Source organism: Loxodonta africana, chromosome 9, assembly GCF_030014295.1.
Source record: "Loxodonta africana isolate mLoxAfr1 chromosome 9, mLoxAfr1.hap2, whole genome shotgun sequence".
NCBI lineage: Eukaryota > Metazoa > Chordata > Mammalia > Proboscidea > Elephantidae > Loxodonta > Loxodonta africana.
The window spans coordinates 35,246,668-35,267,194 of record NC_087350.1 but is presented as its reverse complement, the minus strand read 5'-3'; the positions used below and the strand labels follow the sequence as shown (position 1 = coordinate 35,267,194).

Sequence of the window (20,527 nt, the reverse complement as noted above, 5' to 3'; positions counted from 1 at the left end):
AATCTAAATCTACATTTTAACAAGATCCCCAGGTGATTCTTATGTATAAAGTCCTGGGAATTTGGAACTGAAATGAACCGGTTTGAAGCCCTGGCCTAAGCACATCATTTCCTATAGCAGGAAGCTCAAGCCCAGGGTGCTTATGGGGTCGGTAAGGGGTAAATTTGGAATTGCAGCTCTTCACGTTATGACATGATGCTCTTTTTGTCTTTTTGCTTACTGGAAATGGGGATCATAGGGTAGGGATCAGCAAACATTTTCTGTAAAGGACCAAATAGTAAATATTTTAGGCTTTGCGGGCCACATATGGTCTCTGTTACAGCTACCCAAGTCTGCCATTATAGTGCAAAAGCAGCCGTAGGCATACAGAAGCAAAAATGAGCGTGGCTTCGTTCCAATTCACTTTATTTATGGACACTGCAATTTGAATTTCAGATGATTTTCATGTGTTACGAAAAATTATTATTATAATTTTTCCTCCCAACCATTTAAAAATGTCAAAACCATTCTGAGCTCACGGGCCATACAAAAGCAGGCCTAAATGTCATGGGTTGGCACTTGGTCTTCTTGTGTTTTTCAAAAGTGATGTTACCATTGTAGTCTTTTTTCTAAATTCCAAGGACAGAAAGAAAGCATTTTCTTCCATTATTTCCCATGGTCTCATCAAGCTGACTTTGGAAGCAGTTTGCCCTGGGATGAAAAGCCTTTAAAGAGTGTTTTTTTTTTTTAACTTCCTAGTGCTGCTGGAACAGAAATACCACAGGTGGTGGCTTTAAGGAAAATTAATTTATTTTTCTCACAGTTTTAGGAGGTTAGGAGTCTGAATTCAGGGCACCAGCTATAGGAGAAGGCTCCCTTTCAGCAATTGGGGAAAATCCTTGTTTCAGCTTCTGTGGAGCACTGGTGGCGCAGCAGTTAAGAGCTTGACTGCTAACCAGAGAGTCAGCAGTTCGAATCCACCACCTGCTCCCTGAAAACCCTGTGGGGCAGTTCTGCTCTGTCTTATAGGGTTGCTATGAGTTGGAAATCGACTGGATGGCAATAGACTTTTTTTTGTTGTTGTTTTTCAGCTTCTGTAGCTCCGGTTTCTTGGTGATCTTCACGTGGCATTTGTCTTCCCCAGTTTGTGGTCACTTGTCTCCGTTTCTTTGCTGCTTCTGTAACTCAGAAGTAATTAGGCTTAGGACACACTCTACACTGTTAGAGCCCCATTAACAAAACAAGGAAAACCTTATTTCCAAATAGAATTATATCCGTAGATGATAGGGGTTAGGATTTCAACACATATTTTGGGGAGACACAATTCAATACTCTCTTTCTCTGATTTTTTAGCCAGTCAGGACATAGTTGGCAAAAAGCTTGTCATTTGAAACTTTGAACCCCGCTTTTTGGGACTTTTCTGTAAGAGTATGTACAAGAAATAAAAATAACTAGGAGTCGTGTTCCTTCAAGATGTAAATGTAACCAAGTTTGCTGAAAGGCACTGAAAAGTATAAGCAAAGCCAAAAAAAAAAAAAAGGATTAGAAAGGCACACTGTTAATAAACAGAACCCTCTTGTCAGAAAACACACTGACTACTGTTTTTAATGAGTCTGCCATTACTGCAGCTGAGATCAAGACATTTCAAATTCTTGAGGTTTTTTTTTTTTTTTTTTCCTTTGGATTATATGAGGAGACAGCAGGGAAGAGGTAGTATTTGAGTGTGCAGGGAATGCAAATTTTATGTTTATAATCTTTTCTATTAGTAATATCCTTTAACGGTATATATGCCAACAGAATCGATTAGATTTGAATTAGTTAATTCAAGAATAGAAGTGTGAGGGAAGAAACGTACTCTTTACATCGGAAACTTGTGGAGGCTGCTACGCCCACATTATCATCTTCTTGTCAGGGATTACCACCTCTTTGTATTTTCAGGAGCAATGAGCTTTTGTGGAATGACATGGCTAGCTAGAGACGTAGACCAAGAAAGCTGTTCTGTGTGCTAATCGCCTCATTTTGTGGGCGTTGGAATCCACAAAGCCCAGGGGAGCCCTGTATTGGCCAAACAGAACACAGCTGTTTCCTTTCACCCCAGGCTTCGAAATGATGGCCTTGACTCTTGGATACCATCATAGACACCTCCCGTTTTGTTTTTGAGCGGAGAACACCCTGTTTCATCATGCATGTTTAACAAAATAATTTACATATGACTAGCAGAAGTAACATTAACACTTTTACTTAAAAATATTTGGAGGTAGTGACTTTTTTTTTTTGTACCCGGGAAATATAAATTAAGAAGATTAATATTCTGTGGGGCAAATGCAAGAAATGTATATCTGTGGTAAATTCTTATTTTCCAGGGATTTTTCCCTTGTTGGATTAATTCTACTACTCTTCCTCTTTGAAAACGCTAAGATTGGTTGTAACTATTGCCTGTTTGGGATGGAAGAGGGATTAAAAAAAATACTAGGAGAATCTTAAAATTTGCAAAGTAGAGGAAATATTATTCATTCATTTCAGAGCCCTGTAGCAGAGCCCTAATTTGATCAGATAGTCTAAACCAGTAGCTTTCAAACTTTTTTTTTTAACCTTGACCTTCAGTGAGATAAATATTTTACTCTAAACCAAAAACCAAACGCAATGCCTTTGAGTCAATTCTGCCTCACAGCGATCCTGTAAGGCTTCCAAGGCTGTAAATCTTTACAGAAGCAGACTGCCTGTCTTTCTCCCTCGGAGTGGGCTAGTGGGTTTGAACTACTGACCTTATGGTTAGAAGCTGAGTGCTTTAACCACTGTGCTACCAGGGCTTCTTATTTTACTCTAACACCCAGTATGTACAAAGATACACATGCGCGCACACACACACACACACACACGAACACAGTGCGCCATAGGAATAAATAGGGGTATGTAGAAGTTTGCATTAGTTTTGATTTTCTACAAAAACCTTCCGTTTAGCTTTGGCTGATTTGGAAGGGACAGCGAGACTTGTGCTTGAGCAGAAATTGTAGATTACGTGTTGGTTTTTGTTGTTCTTAGGTGCTGTCGAGTCAGTTCTGATTCATAGCAACCCTATATACAATGGAATGAAACACTGCCCGATCCTGCGCCATCCTCACAATCATTGTTATCCTTGAGCCCATTGTTACAGCCACAGTGTCAGTCTGTCTTGTTCAAAGCCTTCCTCTTTTTCAAGGACCCTCTGCTTTAGCGAGCATGATGATGTCCTTCTCCAGGAACTGGTCTCTCCTGATAACATGTCCAAAGTATGTTGTGAGACGTAGTCTCGCCATCCTTGCTTCTAAGGAGCATTCTGGTTGTTACCTCTTCCAAGACAGATTTATTTGTTCTTCTGGCAGTCCATAGTATATTCAGTATTCTTCGCCAACAACACAATTCAGAGGCATCAGTTCTTGTCTTCCTTTTTCATCAGCCAGCTTTCACATGCATATGAAGCAATTGAAAACACCATGGCTTGGGTCAGGTGCACCTTAGTCTTCAGCGTGACATCTTTGCTTTTCAACAGTTTAAAGAGGTCTTTTGCAGCTGATTTGCGGAACACATTGAGGCTTGATTTCTTGACTGCTGCTTCCATGGGTGTTGATTATGGAGCCAAGTAAAATGAAATCCTTGACAACTTCGGTCTTTTCTCTCTTTAACATGATGTTATTTATTGATCCAGTTGGGAGGATTTTTGTTTTCTTTATGTTGAGGTATAATCCATACTGAAGGCTGTGATCTTTGATCTTCATCAGTAAGTGCTCCAGGTCTTCTTTAAACAAGCAAGGTTGTGTCATCTGCATAACGCAGGTTGTTAATGAGTCTTCCTCCAATCTTGATGCCCTATTTTTCTTTATATAGTCCTATCTGCTTAGTCTGGAAGCTCAGCTGAAACCTGTCTGCCATGGGTGACCCTTCTGGTATTTGAATACCAGTGGCATAGCTTCCAGCATGGCTGCAACACACAAGCCCCCACGGTACAAAAAAATGACAGACGCGTGGAGGGTAGATTGTGTAGGCTACCATTATGTCTAGTCATTGCAGCAGCACCAGTAATCCGAATGAGGCACGCCATTTAGATTTATTGTTAGTATCTTAATATTCACATTGAAAAGCAAGTAAACATTCTGAATGTAATTTAGTCCCAATGTCTTTTTGTGTGCTTTATGTATGAAATGCTCTCAGTCAGTTGGAAGAATAAACATATATTTATTTATTTATTTATTGTAAGTAAAAGGTCGGCAGTTTGAATCCACCAGCCACTCCTTGGAAATCCTGTGGAGCAGTTCTACTCTGTCCTATAGGGTCGCTATGAGTTGAAATCGACTTGACTGCAAGGAGTTTGGTTTTGATAAGGTAGTGTGGCTAGGCCTTCTTTTTTTAAAAAAAAATGTATGTTTATTATTGGAAGAATAAGATATTGCAATTAGTAATGACGATTGCGAGGCTGTAAATATTATGTACAGAAGTAATTACTATGCCCATATAAAAAATTATAGAGATAGATTGAGAATTAACATTGACAGGTTGCAATAGCAAATAACTTTTGGAAGGTCATTCTGTCCTTTGCGGGATTGCCTTCAGTGTAATCGCATCATTGCCGTTAAGCAAATCTTCAAGCCCAGAAGAGATGAAGAGAAGATAAGTCTTGCCCTCAGCCAGTTTCTACTTGGGAGGAAGGAGAGCTTAGGAAGTTGGTGGTAACACCACCACAGGAATAGCTGTGCTGGCAGAGCTAGTGCAGAATATCTTCCCTGTCTCCATCGTAAGTAGAACATTTGTCTAGTGTTGAAAAGTCCAGCAGGATGCCGTCGACAGTGCTGAGGAATCGTGGTTCCTGCCTGTTATGGATTTTAATAGTATGACCATTTGACATTATGCCAAAATGTGGATTTGGTAAATTTCTAAAGTAAACATCCATCTGTCCTTCATTTGTCCACCTCAGTGAAACAAAAAAATTCACAAAACTGTACTTATTGTGTACAGTGTACTCTGATCTTTTCTGTTCTACTTAATTTTTTTTTTTAAAAGCCACTTAGGCTCATGTTCTATTGGTTGGTCATGATCTGCAGTTTAAAAATGTTAAGACTCCCTGTATTTGGAATAGTGAAACAGCTAGGGAGGGGCTATTTTTATATGCAGTATTTTAGTCCTGCAAAAATATACTCTAGCGGGTATTCTAGTTATGTATGCTTCCCAGAAATGTAATTTAAGATTTCAAAGGCCTGTTACGATTTGTGAAAACTGGGTTACCACTACTGCCAAACAACTTTCTGCATGGGCTGTACCAGTTCACACTCTCACTGCAGCACTTGAGAAATCAGTTGCTCTGTATCCTTGGTGACACTTAATACTGTCAGTATTTTTACTTTTAACCACCGTAGTGGGTATGTGTTGGTTATCATAGCCGTTATAAATGAAGTCCATACAAAGTGTCTCATGCTTCCTAACTTTCTTAAACAGAAGATAAATGAAATTATCTGATGATTAAGGTCTGATATTTTGAATAGTTGCTTCTCTTGTTGCTTGTCTTATGTTGTTATCTATCATGACCACTAGCCTTCCCTTTTTTAATGCTATCTTGCTGACTTCATGACTCTCTAGAAGCTTCTCCTCCACTCCTTAACCAACAGAAAATAGATTAGAAATTGTGTATTCAACTTTGTAAGCCAAAAGTCCTTCTCAGTGTTGTTTTAAGTCCTCAGAGGTGCACGAATACATATTCTATTTGCATACTCAGAAGCAGAAAATTCTCTTGCCCTTTGCCTGTCCCGAATTCCCTTCCTGCCAGTTCACCTGCCTCAATCCCGATGGACAAGAATTTGTTTAGTGAAATCAGCCAAGCTCCAGAAGAAAATACAGGGTTTGGCTGATGACTAGTAGACTCACCCTGTCTTTATAGGGGCAGGGTGAAGCTGAGGGAAAATAATGAAAGGTGTGGCTGGCAAGGCGAGACTTCAGCAAAGTGAGAAGCCAGCAGGGGCCTGCTGCTGCTGCTGGTGTGGTAGGAATTTGCTTATCTTGCTTACAAGAGGCCAGCCCTACTCAAATCTTTTTTTTAAAATTTTATTGTGCTTTAATTGAAAGTTTACAGTGCAAATTAGTTTTTCATTAAAAAAATTATACACAAATTGTTTTGTGACACTGGTTGCAATCCCTGCATTGTGTCAACACTCTTCTCCTTTCTTTTTCCACCCTGGGTTCTCCTTGTCCATTCTTCCAGTTTAACTGACTCTTTACACCCTCTTGTCTTTCCTTTTGGGCAAGTGTTGCCTGTTTGGTCTCATATACTTGGCTGAACTAAGAAGCACATTCCTCCTCGTGTTATTGTTTGTTTTATAATCCTGTCTAATCTTCGGCTGAAAGGTGGACTTCAGGAGTGGCTTCAGTTCTTTCTGAGTTAGCAGGGTATCCGTGTACTCAAATCTTTAATGCTATTCACGTGCTAGTCCATGCTAGAGAGACATGAAGCGTCAGACAAAAAATTGAGCCTCTTTCCAATTTTAATTCAGGGTGAATCCCAGCGTGATTTCTGGTAATTCACAGTCTTCTCAGCGGCACATTCTCCCTTTATTAAATGTAACCAGACTTTCATGAGAAGATGATTAAGATGAAAGGAACCTGAAGACACCATGTAATTGAGCCTCCCTGCATGTCCATGGACACAGCCAACCACTTTACATCATTTGTGAATGAGCCTTCATTAAATAAACATAATCAGTGAATTGTCATTCATTATTCATCTCTTGAGAGAATATCCAGAATTGTTAAACTCTGATCATGAAAGTCATCTATTTTTCTTTTTTTTTTAATGCATTTCTTTCATATCCCCTGGCTGTTTGTGTTGCATTCTTTCATTTCCATTTGATTTAATTTTGAAAATGGAATAAGTTGAGGTAGACAATTTTTGTAGTGTGTGGGTTAAAAGGGATCCACAAGAGGCTAATAAGTATGATTGCATATGTGAAAGTATGCATTATACAGATAGAATGTTCCTTGCACAATAGCCTGAGGATTGTCAGGTGTTCACTTTAAATCAGAAAGCAAAGAAAATTTCCCCTCTCTTCAGTTATGAGCATTTGAAGTAAGCGAACCATGAAAGGTACAGTCACAAAACTCAGTGGTTTAAGCATACTCCAGTGTCTGTCTTCAGGTTCTTTAATTTATATTGAATTGTAGTGACGCTTTTAAAATTGATGTTGTATCTTGTTTTGAAAATCAGCAACAGCATATCACGTGGGCTGCCTTTTCTTCAAGGAAACAAGAAAGTGCTCTCATTTTTGATTTTCCTCCAGAGTGGACTGCTTCCTTGTGGAACTTCTCTTTGGAAACTTTGAAGTAATCAAGATAACTAATCTCCTCTCTCAGAGAGAAAATCTGAGTCAGCAGAAGATACTTCTCCTGGTATCTCCTCCTTCCATCTGATGTTTCCTTTCTCCATGCTATGTGGGCGCGGGTAAATGCAGACTCCAAACAACAACAACAAAAAGTTTTCGCTTTTGCTTCTCTCTCAGCCTCTACCTCGTAGAGCAGAAGGGATGTGGTCCTGGAATTCAAATCGCAAAAATAGACACACTACACTAAACCGCTCTTCTGTATTAGGAAGTTTGAAAGAAAGAATGGTCCATCCCTGCCCATCCAGTATCTTTACTGTTTTCATTGATCATAAAATTAGCACATGCTCCATTTAATGGATATAAACTAAACAATACGTGTCAAGTTGAATGTGAAAGTCCCCCATAATTGGTGGTATCATTCAAGGGGTGTGTGAGTGTGTTTTGTTAACATGCATGGGGTGGCACTTGAAATACTCCTCTGTAACGTGCTGTATTCACTAAATATTTTGTAGGCTTTTTTCCATGTCAGTGTTTGTGGATATGTCTGCAGCATCCTTTTGTTTCCTTTTTTTAAAATTAATTTTATTTATTTTGTTGTTGTTGAGAATATACACAGTAAAACACACACCAATTCAAGTTTCTACACGTAGGGTTCGGTGACAGTGATTACATTCTTCGAGTTGTACAACCATTCTCACCCTCCTTTTCTGAGTTGTTCCTCCCCTGTTAACACAAACTCACTGCCCCCTAAGGTTTCTATCTAATCTTTGAGTTACTCTTGTCAGCTTGATCCCATATAGAGAGTTCTTAAAAGAGCATAATACTCAAGGCACACTTTTTTTACTTAATTAAGCTAAACTGTTTCTTAGTTTTGGAAACTCTTGTGGCGTAGTGGTTAAGAGTTCGATTGCTAACCAGAAGGTTGGCAGTTCAAATCTACCAGGTGCTCCTTGGAAACATTATTGGGTAGTTCTGCTCTGTTCTGTTCATACTGACTCCTAGGGTCGCTATGAGTCGAATCAACTTGATGGCAATGGATTTTTTTTTTTATTATTGCTTAGTTTTGAGAAGACTTCAGAGGATGTTTAAGGTTTAAAGATTATCTCAGGGCAGTAGTCTCGGGGGTAGTTCATCCAGCCTTCATGGCTGCAGAAAGTGTAGGGTCCATGAGAATTTGAAATTCTATTGTCTGCAGCATCCTTTTAAAATGACTGTCTATTGTATGATCATTATGTAAATCAGAGTTAATTTATATAGTACCCCCTTGACAGACATTAAGTCATTTTCAATTTTCTGATATTCTAAACCTGTACCACTAAACATGCTAGCTACCAGGTACATGCAACAGTTTAATTAAAACTAGATACTACTAAAAACCTAGTTTCTTATTCACACTAGTCACATTTTAGGTGCTCAAGAGCTACATGTGACTGGTGCAGATACAAAAATTTTTCATCATTGCATAAAGTTATATTGGACAGCACTATTCTAAACTAATGGCTTCAGACTTCTTTGATTGCATAATAGTCTATGCAATTTCTTTATTTATCCATGACTCATTCATTCAGTGAATTATTGAGTGCCTCTCTGTGCCAGGTGATGTGCTAGGTGCTTGGATATATCATTCATAAAACAACAAAAAATACCTGTCCTCACAATGTTTACATTCCATTAGCCAAAGGTTTTGAGTACTCACTCCCGATAAATGTATATGTATAAGTTGTGTGTGTTTGATTATACATATATATACATACATATACATACACGTGTATGCTGTCATGCCAATATATCATGTTCTTGTTGCTTGCCCTCAAGCCAATTCTGACTCACAGCAACCACCCTACATGTGCAGAGTAGAACTGCTCCATAGGGTTTTCAAGGCTTTGACCTTTTGGAAGCAGATCACCAGGCCTGCTTTCCAAGGCATGTCTAGGTAGGTTCAAACGGCCAAGCATTTGATTAGCAGTCAAGCGCTTAACTGTTTGTGCCACTCAAGGATCTTAATATATCATAAAACATTAAAAAATAGGAGTGAAAAAAGAATAAGGTAAAAATATAAATAATTTCCGAATTACTCTTCTTGTATTCCACTTTGGAGGCCACTGTTTTCAATGATGTGGTGTACAAGATGATCTCTAAAGTTTCATCTGGTGCTGAAACTGTGAACTCTTAACACATTCTAAATAGGTAGTCTTCTTTCTATTTTAATACCTTTCCTAAATCTACTTGTTTCATAAAAGGCCATTTCTTGTTAACTGTAGACTTTTTCCTATGCTCTTTGAGTTTGTTCATTTATTTATATGTTTATTTAGGAAACATAAAGTTCATACCATATGCCAGGTAAAACCAAAAAAACCCAAACCCAGTGCCGTCGAGTCGATTCCGACTTATAGTGACCCTATAGGACAGAGTAGAACTGCCCCATAGAGTTTCCAAGGAGCGCCTGGCAGATTCAAACTGCCAACCCTTTGGTTAGCAGCCGTAGCACTTAACCACTACACCACCAGGGTTTCCATATGCCAGGTAGGTACTTGGAAATTGAACAAGTCAAGGTTCGTGCCCTCAAATGAGACAGGCCGGCTATTTAGTGACTATAATACTGGGTGTTATGGAAACTGAGAAGAGGGACATAAAAAGAAAGCCACTGGTTGGCAGAACGGCGGACAACACTCATGAACATGACTTTATCTTTGCTTAGTTATTATACCTTCTTCTCTGGGGAAGTTATGAAATCAATATTTCTCCTATGGGTACTGTCTTAGTTATCTAGTGGTGCTATGACAGAAATACCACAAGTGGATGGCTTTAACAAACAGAAGTTTATTCTCTCACAGTTTAGGTGGCTAGAAATCCAAATTCAGGACACCAGCTCTAAGGGAAGACTTTCTGTCTCTGTTGACTCTGGGGAAAGTCTTTGTCTCCTTTCAACATCTGTGGGCCTGGCTTTCCTTGGAGATCTCCGTGAGTCTAGGTATAACAGGTTACAATTCAGGATCAGAAATGACTCAGGATACAGTTTTTCAGTCAGGACAGCTTCTCAGCCATACCCACAGGCCGGCCTTTCTATTTCTCTTGGCTCTCAGCCCCTTGGCTCCTCAGCCTGGCCCGGCCCCTGCCCTACTGAGGCAAGTGTTATAGAGCTCTTTAGCTCCATTGATAAGTGCCCAGAGGCACCCCACCCCACCAGTGTGCCTCGGCCCAAAGGTGTCCAGCTCTCCAGCTCCTTGGGTTGGCAAGTCTGGCTCCACCGACAAGTGCCTGGAGGCACCCCACTCCACCAGTAAGCCTCCTTCCCGAAGGTGCTCAGCTCTCTTGCTCCATGGGTCGGCACACCCACTGTGCTGACTCCTGCTGGTCTCCTGGTTCTGCTGCTACTGGTTCGTTGCCACCACTTCTTGCCATCTTGTGCCGTCTCCGGTGTTACAGCTCTCTGTCTCCTAAGTCTAGGAGGTTCTCAGTGTAGGGACCCCCGGGTCCAAAGGACACACCCCGCTCCTGGCTCTTCTTTCTTGGTGATGAAGTCTCCTCCTCTCTACTCTGTCCTCTTTCCTTTATCTTTTGTAAGATAAAAGGCATGACTGAAGCGAGGGTGAGGCTGTGAGGGCTGTGATTTGAGTCACACCCTTTAGTAAGGATGTGGCTCAAGATATACCCCATCCTAATCCTTCCTTATTACAGAATACCACAAAATGGAGGACAGTTACTTCAGATCACAAAATGGAGGACAGCTGCACAATACTGGGAATCATGGCCTAGCCAAGTTGACACATATTTTGGGGGGACACAGTTCAGTCCATGACAGGTACTTTTTTCCTCCATAGTATTTTCTTTTTTTTGGGTAAAAGTAAAATTCTAAGCCACTAATTTAAGAATATTAAATCACTGCAGATTGCCACATTGATATCTTTTTGTGTTAAGATGCTCACCTTTATATTTTTAAGTTAGATTTTAGGATTGGAAGGACTCTATATGGGATAAGAAGGTAAGTATGATAAATTCCGTAGCTCCTGCTACTAGAAAGGAGGAAGCAAAGTAGCCCTCAGAGGTGTGTGTTTATTCTTGTGTTCATTTAACAAAAATTTAAAAATACTTCCTGTGCAGAAAGCAGTTAACTCTAAAATACATTTCTCACATGGGGTTTTAATTACGGAATTCTGATGGGTATAATGGATAATGCCATTTAGAGCAAATTTAGAAATGAAAGAATTGATTGTGTGTTGTTTTTCTCTTCTCTATTTTAGGGCAAGTTAGAGTCTTCAGAGCTCTGTATACATTTGAACCCCGAACTGTAAGTATTCGTTTTTTTAACTTTTAAACTGACATAAAAACCTAAGGTATTTCATTTAGACACTTCCTCTGGCCTAAATGGTCAACCTTATCTTTGATAAAACCAGTTGCCGTTGAGTGAATGTCTACTCATGGTGACCCCATAAGTGTCAGAGCAGAACTGTGCTTCACAGGGTTTTCAATGGAAGTAGATTACCAAGCCTTTCCTCTGAGGTGCCTCTGGGTGGACTTAAACCTCCAACCTTTTGGTTAGCAGCTGAGTGAGTTAACTATTTATACCATCCAGGGACTCCTAAAAGCCAGTTGCAGTCAAGTGGCAGTCAGGTCATTTTCCACCTCAGAACAGAGGTCTGAAAGCTAAGCTCCAGGGTGATTTGCTTATCTTCCCTTTCTCAAAGTCCCGTGTCTGTCTTGTGCTGATTCTCCCAGTGTGGTGACACCACCTTCTTTTGGTCACGAGGTGACCTTTGTGTAAAGCACAATGACCATTTCTTAGCCTCTCTCTGAATCTCACTCTAACCTTCCCTGATTCACCCCTTGCCCTTCTGCCTCAAGCTGACATAATGGCACCTCTGCCAACCTCCCAGAGCCCTTTGTACATCTTTGCTGCATGCACTTCCCATTGGTATAGTTTCTGTCATCAGTCTGTAAATCCACCTGTTTATTCATTCTTTAGTAAACACCTACTGTGTACCAGATAAGGAGCCATGGTGGCACAGTGGTTAAGCACTCAGCTGTGAACCAAAGGTCAGTGGTTCTAACCCACCAGCTGCTCTGCAGAAGGATGATGTAGCAGTCTGCTTCCGTAGACTCTGGTCTTAGAAGCCCTGTGGGGCAGTTTTACTCTGTCCTATAGGGTTGCTGTGAGTCGAAATTGACTCTACAGCAGAGGGTTTGGCTTGGGTTTTGTTATGTGCCAGACACTGGTCCAGGCATTAGGGATAGTGCAGGGAACTACACAAAGAATGATTGCCTGGAGCCTGCATCCCAGTGGGGAGAGAATGACAGTCAACAGAGAAAAGAAGGTGACTGTTGGGCTGATATGTGCTATGAAAAGGGTGAGGGACAAAGAGGTGAGTGAAGGGAAGGAAGAATGTTACTATTATTATTGTTTTGGTGATAGTGAAAACCATTTTAACTACTCATGGACAAAAGACAGCATACAACAGGAAAAGTTCCATGACAGGTGGTCTGGGTGGAGTGGAAAACTTCCATGCACATCCCGTCTCTTCGCACCGTGGAGGAAGTACCCCAAGGATCTTCCTCCACCTGGTTTTATGTTCCAGGAGTTTGTGTATTTCACTACACAGTGTGCAATGCAAGTTTTCCTGCCTGACCACCTGAAGAGGGGGTAGTCAGACATGGGAACACCAGCCTGGAATTGTTAAGTGTTATTTTTGATAGGTGTGTAGGGATGGCCTTTCTGAAAAGGTGACGTATGAATAGAGACCTGAAGGAAATGAGGGAGGGAGTCTTGTGTGTATCTGGGGAAACGATGTGCAAGGAACACATAGCAGGAGGGACAGCGTGGCTTGTAAAGCAGTGAACACGGGAGGTAGGAGTTGAGTTCAGGGAGGTGGGGGCGGAGAGGAAGGGCAGATCGTGAAGGGCCTACGGGTCTCATTTGAATTATGATCTGGCTAAGGTGGGAAACCCTTGGAAGGTTTTAAGTATAGAAGTGATCCAATAAGTTTTAGAAGACTCACTTTACCTGAGGTGTGGAAAACCATCTAGGAGACCAGGAGTGGAAGGAGGGTGTCCAGATAGGTAGTGGGCAGAGGAGAAAGAAACCAAGACAAGAAGCATGCTCGCAATGACTTTTCTCCTTATACACTAGAGACTAATGCCTTCTGTCTGTGGCAGCCAGCTTGCCGCTGCCATTGTCTATGCTTACCCTGGACCCTGTGGCCCCCCAAAGTCAAAGGCTCCCAGAAGATGGCCCAGAGCAAGTGGCACTGAGCATTGATTCACTGAAATCAGGGCAGGACCTGCCTTCAGTTCCCAAGGTGGCCATTTATTTGCAGTGTAAATTTACTTACCCTCTTTGTCAGTGATTTCCTCATTTGAAAACGAGAATAATATTAGCTATTCTGCTGTGAGGCTGGAAATGAGATAAATATTTGAAGCCTGCCCCTTGGTGATTCCGGTAAATGGCAGCAAGTCATATAGCTAGTAAGGAATACGTGTGTTCAGATGAGGTCTCGGAAGACTTGGTACTTAAAATGTTTCTGGAACAAGAAGGGGTTGGGTGAGTAGGGGTAGTTCTCTCAGTTTTTTATTCTTCTCACCACGAGGTTCCAGGCGTATCTCTCCTGTGTTGATGAGGCTGGGGAACAGAAGGGAAGTGTGAGGCCCAGCAGTTGTGTCCCCCATCCACAGGGAGAGCCATCATTTCATTGATCTGGTCATCTTTTTTAGTTGTTTCCTAGGTTGTATGACCCCTGAAGAGGCTGGGGGTGGGGAGTAGAGTCCTCAGCTCTCTTCCTAGGCCAGTCACTGAGTAGACCATTTCCTGCTGCCTCCCTGACCCTAGAATGAGACTTGCATGTACTCGGTTTTGAGGTCTGAGGTTACTCTTGACTCTTCCTCCTCTCTTCCAACAATGTCCTATTGGTCATCACTTTTGTCCTTTCTCACCGCCTGTCTCTCCTTTGGTTCCTTACTACCTTGTGTCTTTAATAACTTCCAGCATACTGACTCCACCCAGACTGATTTCCTCAAAATGTTGCTTTGATCCTGTCACCTGACTAAGGATATGTGCCCCACAGTCTAGCCCTGCTTTCCTCTGTTTCTTTCTTGGACCATCCTGTCTAGATTTTACTCATAGTACAGCCATCTCAGAACCCTTTCTGGACTCGTGGCACTGAGTCCCCTCTGCATTCAAATACTTCCCCTTCCATAAAGATTTCTCTGCCCACTCCAGCAGAAAATGATGGGGTCCCTTTCTCATCTCTAAACTTCTACAGTTGGTGTCTCCATTCTTCTCCCTAGCACGGTGTCCAGGAAGGCAGCAGAGCACAGGGGTTCTGAGCCTTCACTAGATTTTAGGACCAGCTCTGCCTCTTAGCAACTGTGTGACTTTGGGGGAATTTCCTAACCTCTTTCTGTACCTCATTTTTTTGTCTGTAAAATGAGAATAATACTAATCTCATACAGTTTTAGTGAAAATTAAGTGAGATTAATTGAATAAAGTGGTTATTACTATTAAGGAGTCCCTAAGTGGTGCAAACAGTTAAGTGCTGGACTACTAGCCAAAGGGCTGGTGGTTCAAACTCACCCAGAGGCACCTCAGAAGACAGTCCTGTTGATCTGCTTCCGAAAGATCCTAACCCTATGAAAACCCTATGGAGCAGTTCTACTCTGCACACATGGGGTTGCCATGAGTCGAATTCAGCATCTAACAACAATAACATTACTATTAAGGAGTAATGACAACTATAGAAGAAGAAGAGGTTGCTCTACAGTAGAGATTTAGCAAATATTTTTTGACCGATTGATACATTGATTAATTTACCTCTAATTCTACTCCAGGATGTAGTCTTTCCATTGCTTTGTTTTCTTAGTTACTATTGAATGCATAGGAGAAAACAGACATTTAATTCATTCGGCTTTTGAACATTCAGTATTTAAAACTTGAATTGTATTTTTTAATACTCCTGGCCCCCAGAATCCTAGGCCACTGAGCAGTGCTACCAGTCCATCCTGTGTGTACCTGGTGGTCAATAGTAGCTGCTCCAAGCCTGCTGCCCTCACACTCTGCTCCTTCCCATCCCCCCACAACCCAGCTATAAAGGGCTAGCGACAGGCAGAGCAGGCAGCCTCTAGCACCCATGGGACATCCTAACTGGTTAGCGCCCATGCTGTGCCAGTTGTTCAGTATTTTGAATATCATCCCAGAACTAGGTGAGTGTTAAATTCCTTTTCTGAGTCAGGATTTCTGGTGGACAATGCTGGGAGCCCAGTTTGATCTTTCTCCCCACCAAACAGTGGCTGTCTCCTCCAGAGGGGTGGATAGAGCGCAGTACATCCCAAACTGACCTGGCTTCTTCAGGTCTTTGGCACCAGGAAAGATCAAAGGGCTGAGCTGGACTTAGAGGGACTATGGCCAACAGGAGCAGCACCCCCTGAGAGTCCTAGGCCCAGTTTGTAGGTACTCTTCTACCCTGTAGAGGTGGGGGCAGTTGTATGGCCCCAACCTTGGTGGTTCATTGAATAGATAGAACACTGGGCAGCTGTAGGTCCAGGTTCTTCCAGCCAACCCATTTTGCATCTGTCTTGCTTGAAGGGGAGGTAGTCCTGGCATGGCCCAGCCCTGTTTACTTCTTATCCTCCCTGCATTCCTCCACCCCATCCAAAAGAGATCTGGGTGGACTGGATAGACCATTGAAGATGCTTTGATGGTGAGAGCACCACACTTCCTGTGTGCTGGAGGTGTATTGATCTTCAAAGGGAAGCCAGTGGGCCCTTGTTCTGCTCATGGAATGTTTGCTGAGCGTCGCTAGGTTTATAACACCATGTGTACAGGAGAAGCTCTGGACTGGGAATCCAAAGGTTCAGGCAGGAGCCCAGCCCTCCCCCCATGAACTGTGTAATTTGGGACAAGTTCTTCAACCTGTCTGAGCCTGATTGTGAAATGGAGATAATATCCATGACCCAGGCCTGCCTAATGGGTTGTCATGAGAATCGAAGTAGGCCAAGTGGGCTTTGCAAGTGTAAGGTGCTGCTGTTGACTTGTTGTACTGCATTCTGCGAGGGAGTGACATATTTTCCATGGCCACCAGCTTTCTACTTGGTCATGTGCCATGACCACCAGTTATACTCATAACCCTTCTGTATGAGAGATGGCATAGACGGTGGTCTTCGTTTAAGTGTGGACTGTACCATGCACTTGTTGTATGGCCTGGAGCAAGTTCCTCATCTATAACATGGTGATGAGAATAGTACCCACTTCATAGGGTTGTGGAGTCCCTGGGTGGCGCAAAGGGTTAAAGTACTGGGCTGCTAAACAAAGGGTTGGCGGTTTTAGTCCTCAGAAGAAAGGACTGGTGATCTACTTCTGAAAAATCAACCCTATGGAGCCCAGTTCTACTCTGACACACATGGGGCCACCATGAGTTGAAATTGACTTGACAGCAACCAGTTGTTTTTCATATGATTGCTGGGGAGGGTTAAATTAGTATTTGTAAAAGTCCAGACTAGTACCTGGCACAGAATAAAGCACTGTGAAAGTTCACTAAAAACTTCTGTAGAGAATTTTGTTTGTTTTTTTTCTATTTATTAATTTTTGTGGACTCCAGATGGACAAATCTGAAGAATTTCAAAACTATATCACAATTTTTCTAAAATCATGCTTAAAAGATATTTTTGCATAAACCAACAAAATTCATACCTTAGAATGGGCATATACGTGACCAAGTTTGTACTCACCACTGTAACATCCCAGTGGATAGCAACTTGTTCTAAAACCTTCTGGTTCTTCAAGGAGAGATGAAAGGAGGAATGTGGTTAAAAACCAAATAACAAGCTGGAAATAACGAAGTGCTTACTTGATTGTGTCACTGTTTTCCCATTTCTATGCCGTGAATATGATGCCAGGAATGTAAAACTAGATCCTCACTGAAAATTTATATTAAGTGTCCTGCTAGTGGTTTCTTAATAGAAAATGTGAATATTATAGGTAAAATCTATCTAAGTGTATTATAATCATGAAATTACCTTATCTTCCATACTGCTACCAATAGTCTGAAGGATTTAGTAGACTGCTTCCAGAGCTAGGTTAGGAAAACCTGCCCCTAGTTTTTTTGGAAGAAATTATTTTACAGGTAGTGGCTTTGTGCATTTGGGAGCTATTGATTAAAACAGAACAAGCTTTCCTCTGTCATTTCTCAGGATGAAAAAATAGCATGACCTCTTTTTACGTGACCGAAATCGACCGCCATGTTGTTATCTTAGCTGAAAAACAGGTCTGACCTAATAATGGTGGCTTGTGGCGGATACCACTATTGCACACAGCCATTAATTTAAAAACCAACACAGCACTAAGAAGTATCCAAATGACCGTGCCCAGTGACATTTTCCAAATAATGCACTTTACCAAACCACAAAGGACATGAATTACTTAAGACATTAAGAGTTTTAACTGTTCTTGGCTTTATTTTTTATGAGAAAGAGAAATCACAGAGGGTATGTGTGTGTGTATGCATTTTGCTTTTTAAGCCACTTTTTCATTATGTGCCCTTTTGTTTCAAGGGCGAATGATCTTAATGTAGAAATTTAGGCAAACTTGACTTTTGCAATTTGAGGAGGAGGCTAAAACTTTGGAGAGAGATGATTCCTTAACTTCTTTGAAGGCACTGATTGAAGAAAATTCATTGTAGACTAAGTGGGTGAGGTTAACTCATGGGAAAGTACAGAATAAGGGTGGCCCATGACGGCTCTAAGACAAGAAAGATCTTTTCAAGGCATTCCAAACGAAAAACCAAACCCGTTGCTGTCGAGTCTGTTCTGACTAATAGCGACCCTACAGGACAGAGTAGAACTGCCCCATAGGGTTTCCAAGGAGTGGTTTTCAAACTACCAATCTTTTGGTTACCAGCTGGACACTTAACCACTATACCAGTAGGGCTCCTTCGAGGCATTGAATTCTTTCAAAAATCCGGGAAACTGAGCCATGAGCAACCCCATGCGCAACTGAATTTGATTGTAGTGCTCCATAGGGTTTTCACTGGCTGATTTTTCAGCAGTAGATCTCCAGGCCTTTCTTCTTAGTCTGTCTTAGATTGGAAGCTCCGATAAAACCTGTTTAGAATCATAGCAACACACAAGCCTCCGCCGGACAGGTGGTGGCTGTGCATAAGGTGCACTGACCAGGAAATCAAACTCAGGTCTCCTGCATGGAAGGCAAGAATTCTACCACTGAACCAACACTGCCTGCCTCCCATTCCTTGTTGTTGTGTGCCATTGAGTCGATGCCAACTCATAGTGAATCTATAGGATAGAGTAGAGCTGCCCTGTAGGGCTTCCTAGGCTGTAATCTTTACGGGAGCAGATCGCTGGGTCTTTTCTCAGGGAGAGCGATTGGTGAATTTGAACTGCTGACCTTTTGGTTAGCAGGTGAGTGCTTAACCATTGCGCATCGCTTAGTGCCATCTAAAAGAGAGATAGTCAAATGATGTTAAAATTGCCAGCCTTCCTGTTAAGGGACTGGCCACTCTATCCAGCTGGGATGCTGTGGTGGTGGAGAGCGAGTCCTCTTCCTGGCCTCTCTTTGGGAGTGGTCCAGTTTGCAGCAGGGACATAGTTAAGGAAATAGTTTGTTTCTCTAATCACTTTCTATATCCATCACATAGTGATAGTAATATTGATCACAGATCATCAGGAAATTTTAGAGTAAGATTAGAGATTTAGTCTAAGAGATCTTTATTTTTTTCCCCTGCATGCCTGTTTCAGATAATATTAAAATGCATGTCAGCAGGCCTATGAGGGTTTAACTACCTTGTATAGTTAGTGCTACGTGTAAGTCTACCAGTTGCAGTCGCATTAGTTCCGCCTCATGGCATCCCCATGTGTGTCAGAGCAGGACTATGTTCCATAGGGTTTTCAGTGGCTGATTTTTTGGAAGAAGATTGTCAGGCTTTTCTTCTAAAGTACCTCTGGGTGGACTTGAACCTCCAGCTTTTTAGTTAGCAGCCAAGCACATTAACTATTTGCGCCACCGAGGGACTCCCATGTAGGTCTACGTGAATCAAACTGTAAATGTGACAAGCACTCCAGGACCTTGCCTTTTAAAGGAACACAACCATTTTTTGATATGAATAATCATTTACTGATGTTTATATTTGAATGCAAAATACATCTAAATATTCATGTATTGTGATTGTTTAAAACATGATATAGCTATAGTCTTCATTTATATTCAGGGGAAATAGTTATAATAATAACGTAGACCGACTTTGAAGCTAAATAAATTACCGTTGCAGAGTCACTTGTTGCCCAATTCTGCCACTGAGAGAAGGTAAACAAAAAGAAAAATGAACGGATGAAAGAATTTCTTTCACTAGCGTAATTTTTACTTGTACAGAACAATAACTACAATCAGAAGATATTTTCCTCACCAAAATTATGAAAATAATATATGCTGATGATAGAAAATTTGGAAAATTTTCCATGCGTGTTTCATGCATAATGGCGATCTTATCCGATGTGAAAATTTTTCATTCAGCATGACAACATAAATAAACATTTCCCGGTATCTGAAATTCTTTGTCAGTAAGCATTGTTCTGTTTCCTCACAAAGTCATGCTGGTGTTACCTACTGCTGGAAAAAAAAGATGTTTAATTAAATTGCCTGACTTTATTCAGAGAGCTTGTACGACATTTGACTGGTCCAGGGCTGGGTGCATAACTGAGTGTAATTAACTAATCCCTTGGAGCTGTTATGGTCGCTAGACTTTTTGGACTTACTGCTTTCTGTCTTTCAGCTCTTTAGCCTTACTGATGGTTCAGTTATGGATTAATGACTCCACTTTATGAAATCTTCCTTCTCTCTGAACATGAAGTGATATGATAATGGCTTTCTCAAAATACGCAGATAGCAGAGGTTGATATTAAAAAGTTTAAGGATTGAGGCCTAATAATTTGGGAGAGAGCCGAGTTTCTGGCTATTTGTCATGGTTTTAATTCTAGATGATTATTCTTTTTCGAAAGAGTAGATATGTATTACCTTTTGGAATTCCTAGTAGGAAGATATGGTGGCGTAGTGGTTAAATGCTACGGCTGCTAACCAAAGGGTCGGCAGTTCGAATCCGCCAGGCACTTCTTGGAGACTCAACGGGGCAATTCTACTCCGTCCTATAGGGACATTATGAGTCGGAATCGACTCGAAGGCACTGGATTTTAGTAGGAAGAAGCTTTATTGATGA

At 41.4% G+C, this 20,527-nt stretch overlaps 1 protein-coding gene across 1 annotated transcript in view; it reads left to right on the top strand.

Annotated features, from left to right (window-relative positions):
* The window catches only part of OSTF1 (osteoclast stimulating factor 1), a 63,770-nt gene that overhangs the window by 20,974 nt on the left and 22,269 nt on the right, over nucleotides 1–20,527 (top strand). Inside the window, exon 2 of the mRNA XM_003407349.4 lies at nucleotides 11,561–11,607. Within this exon, the coding sequence (XP_003407397.1) occupies nucleotides 11,561–11,607 (47 nt within the window). The remainder of the gene's footprint in view (nucleotides 1–11,560; nucleotides 11,608–20,527) is intronic.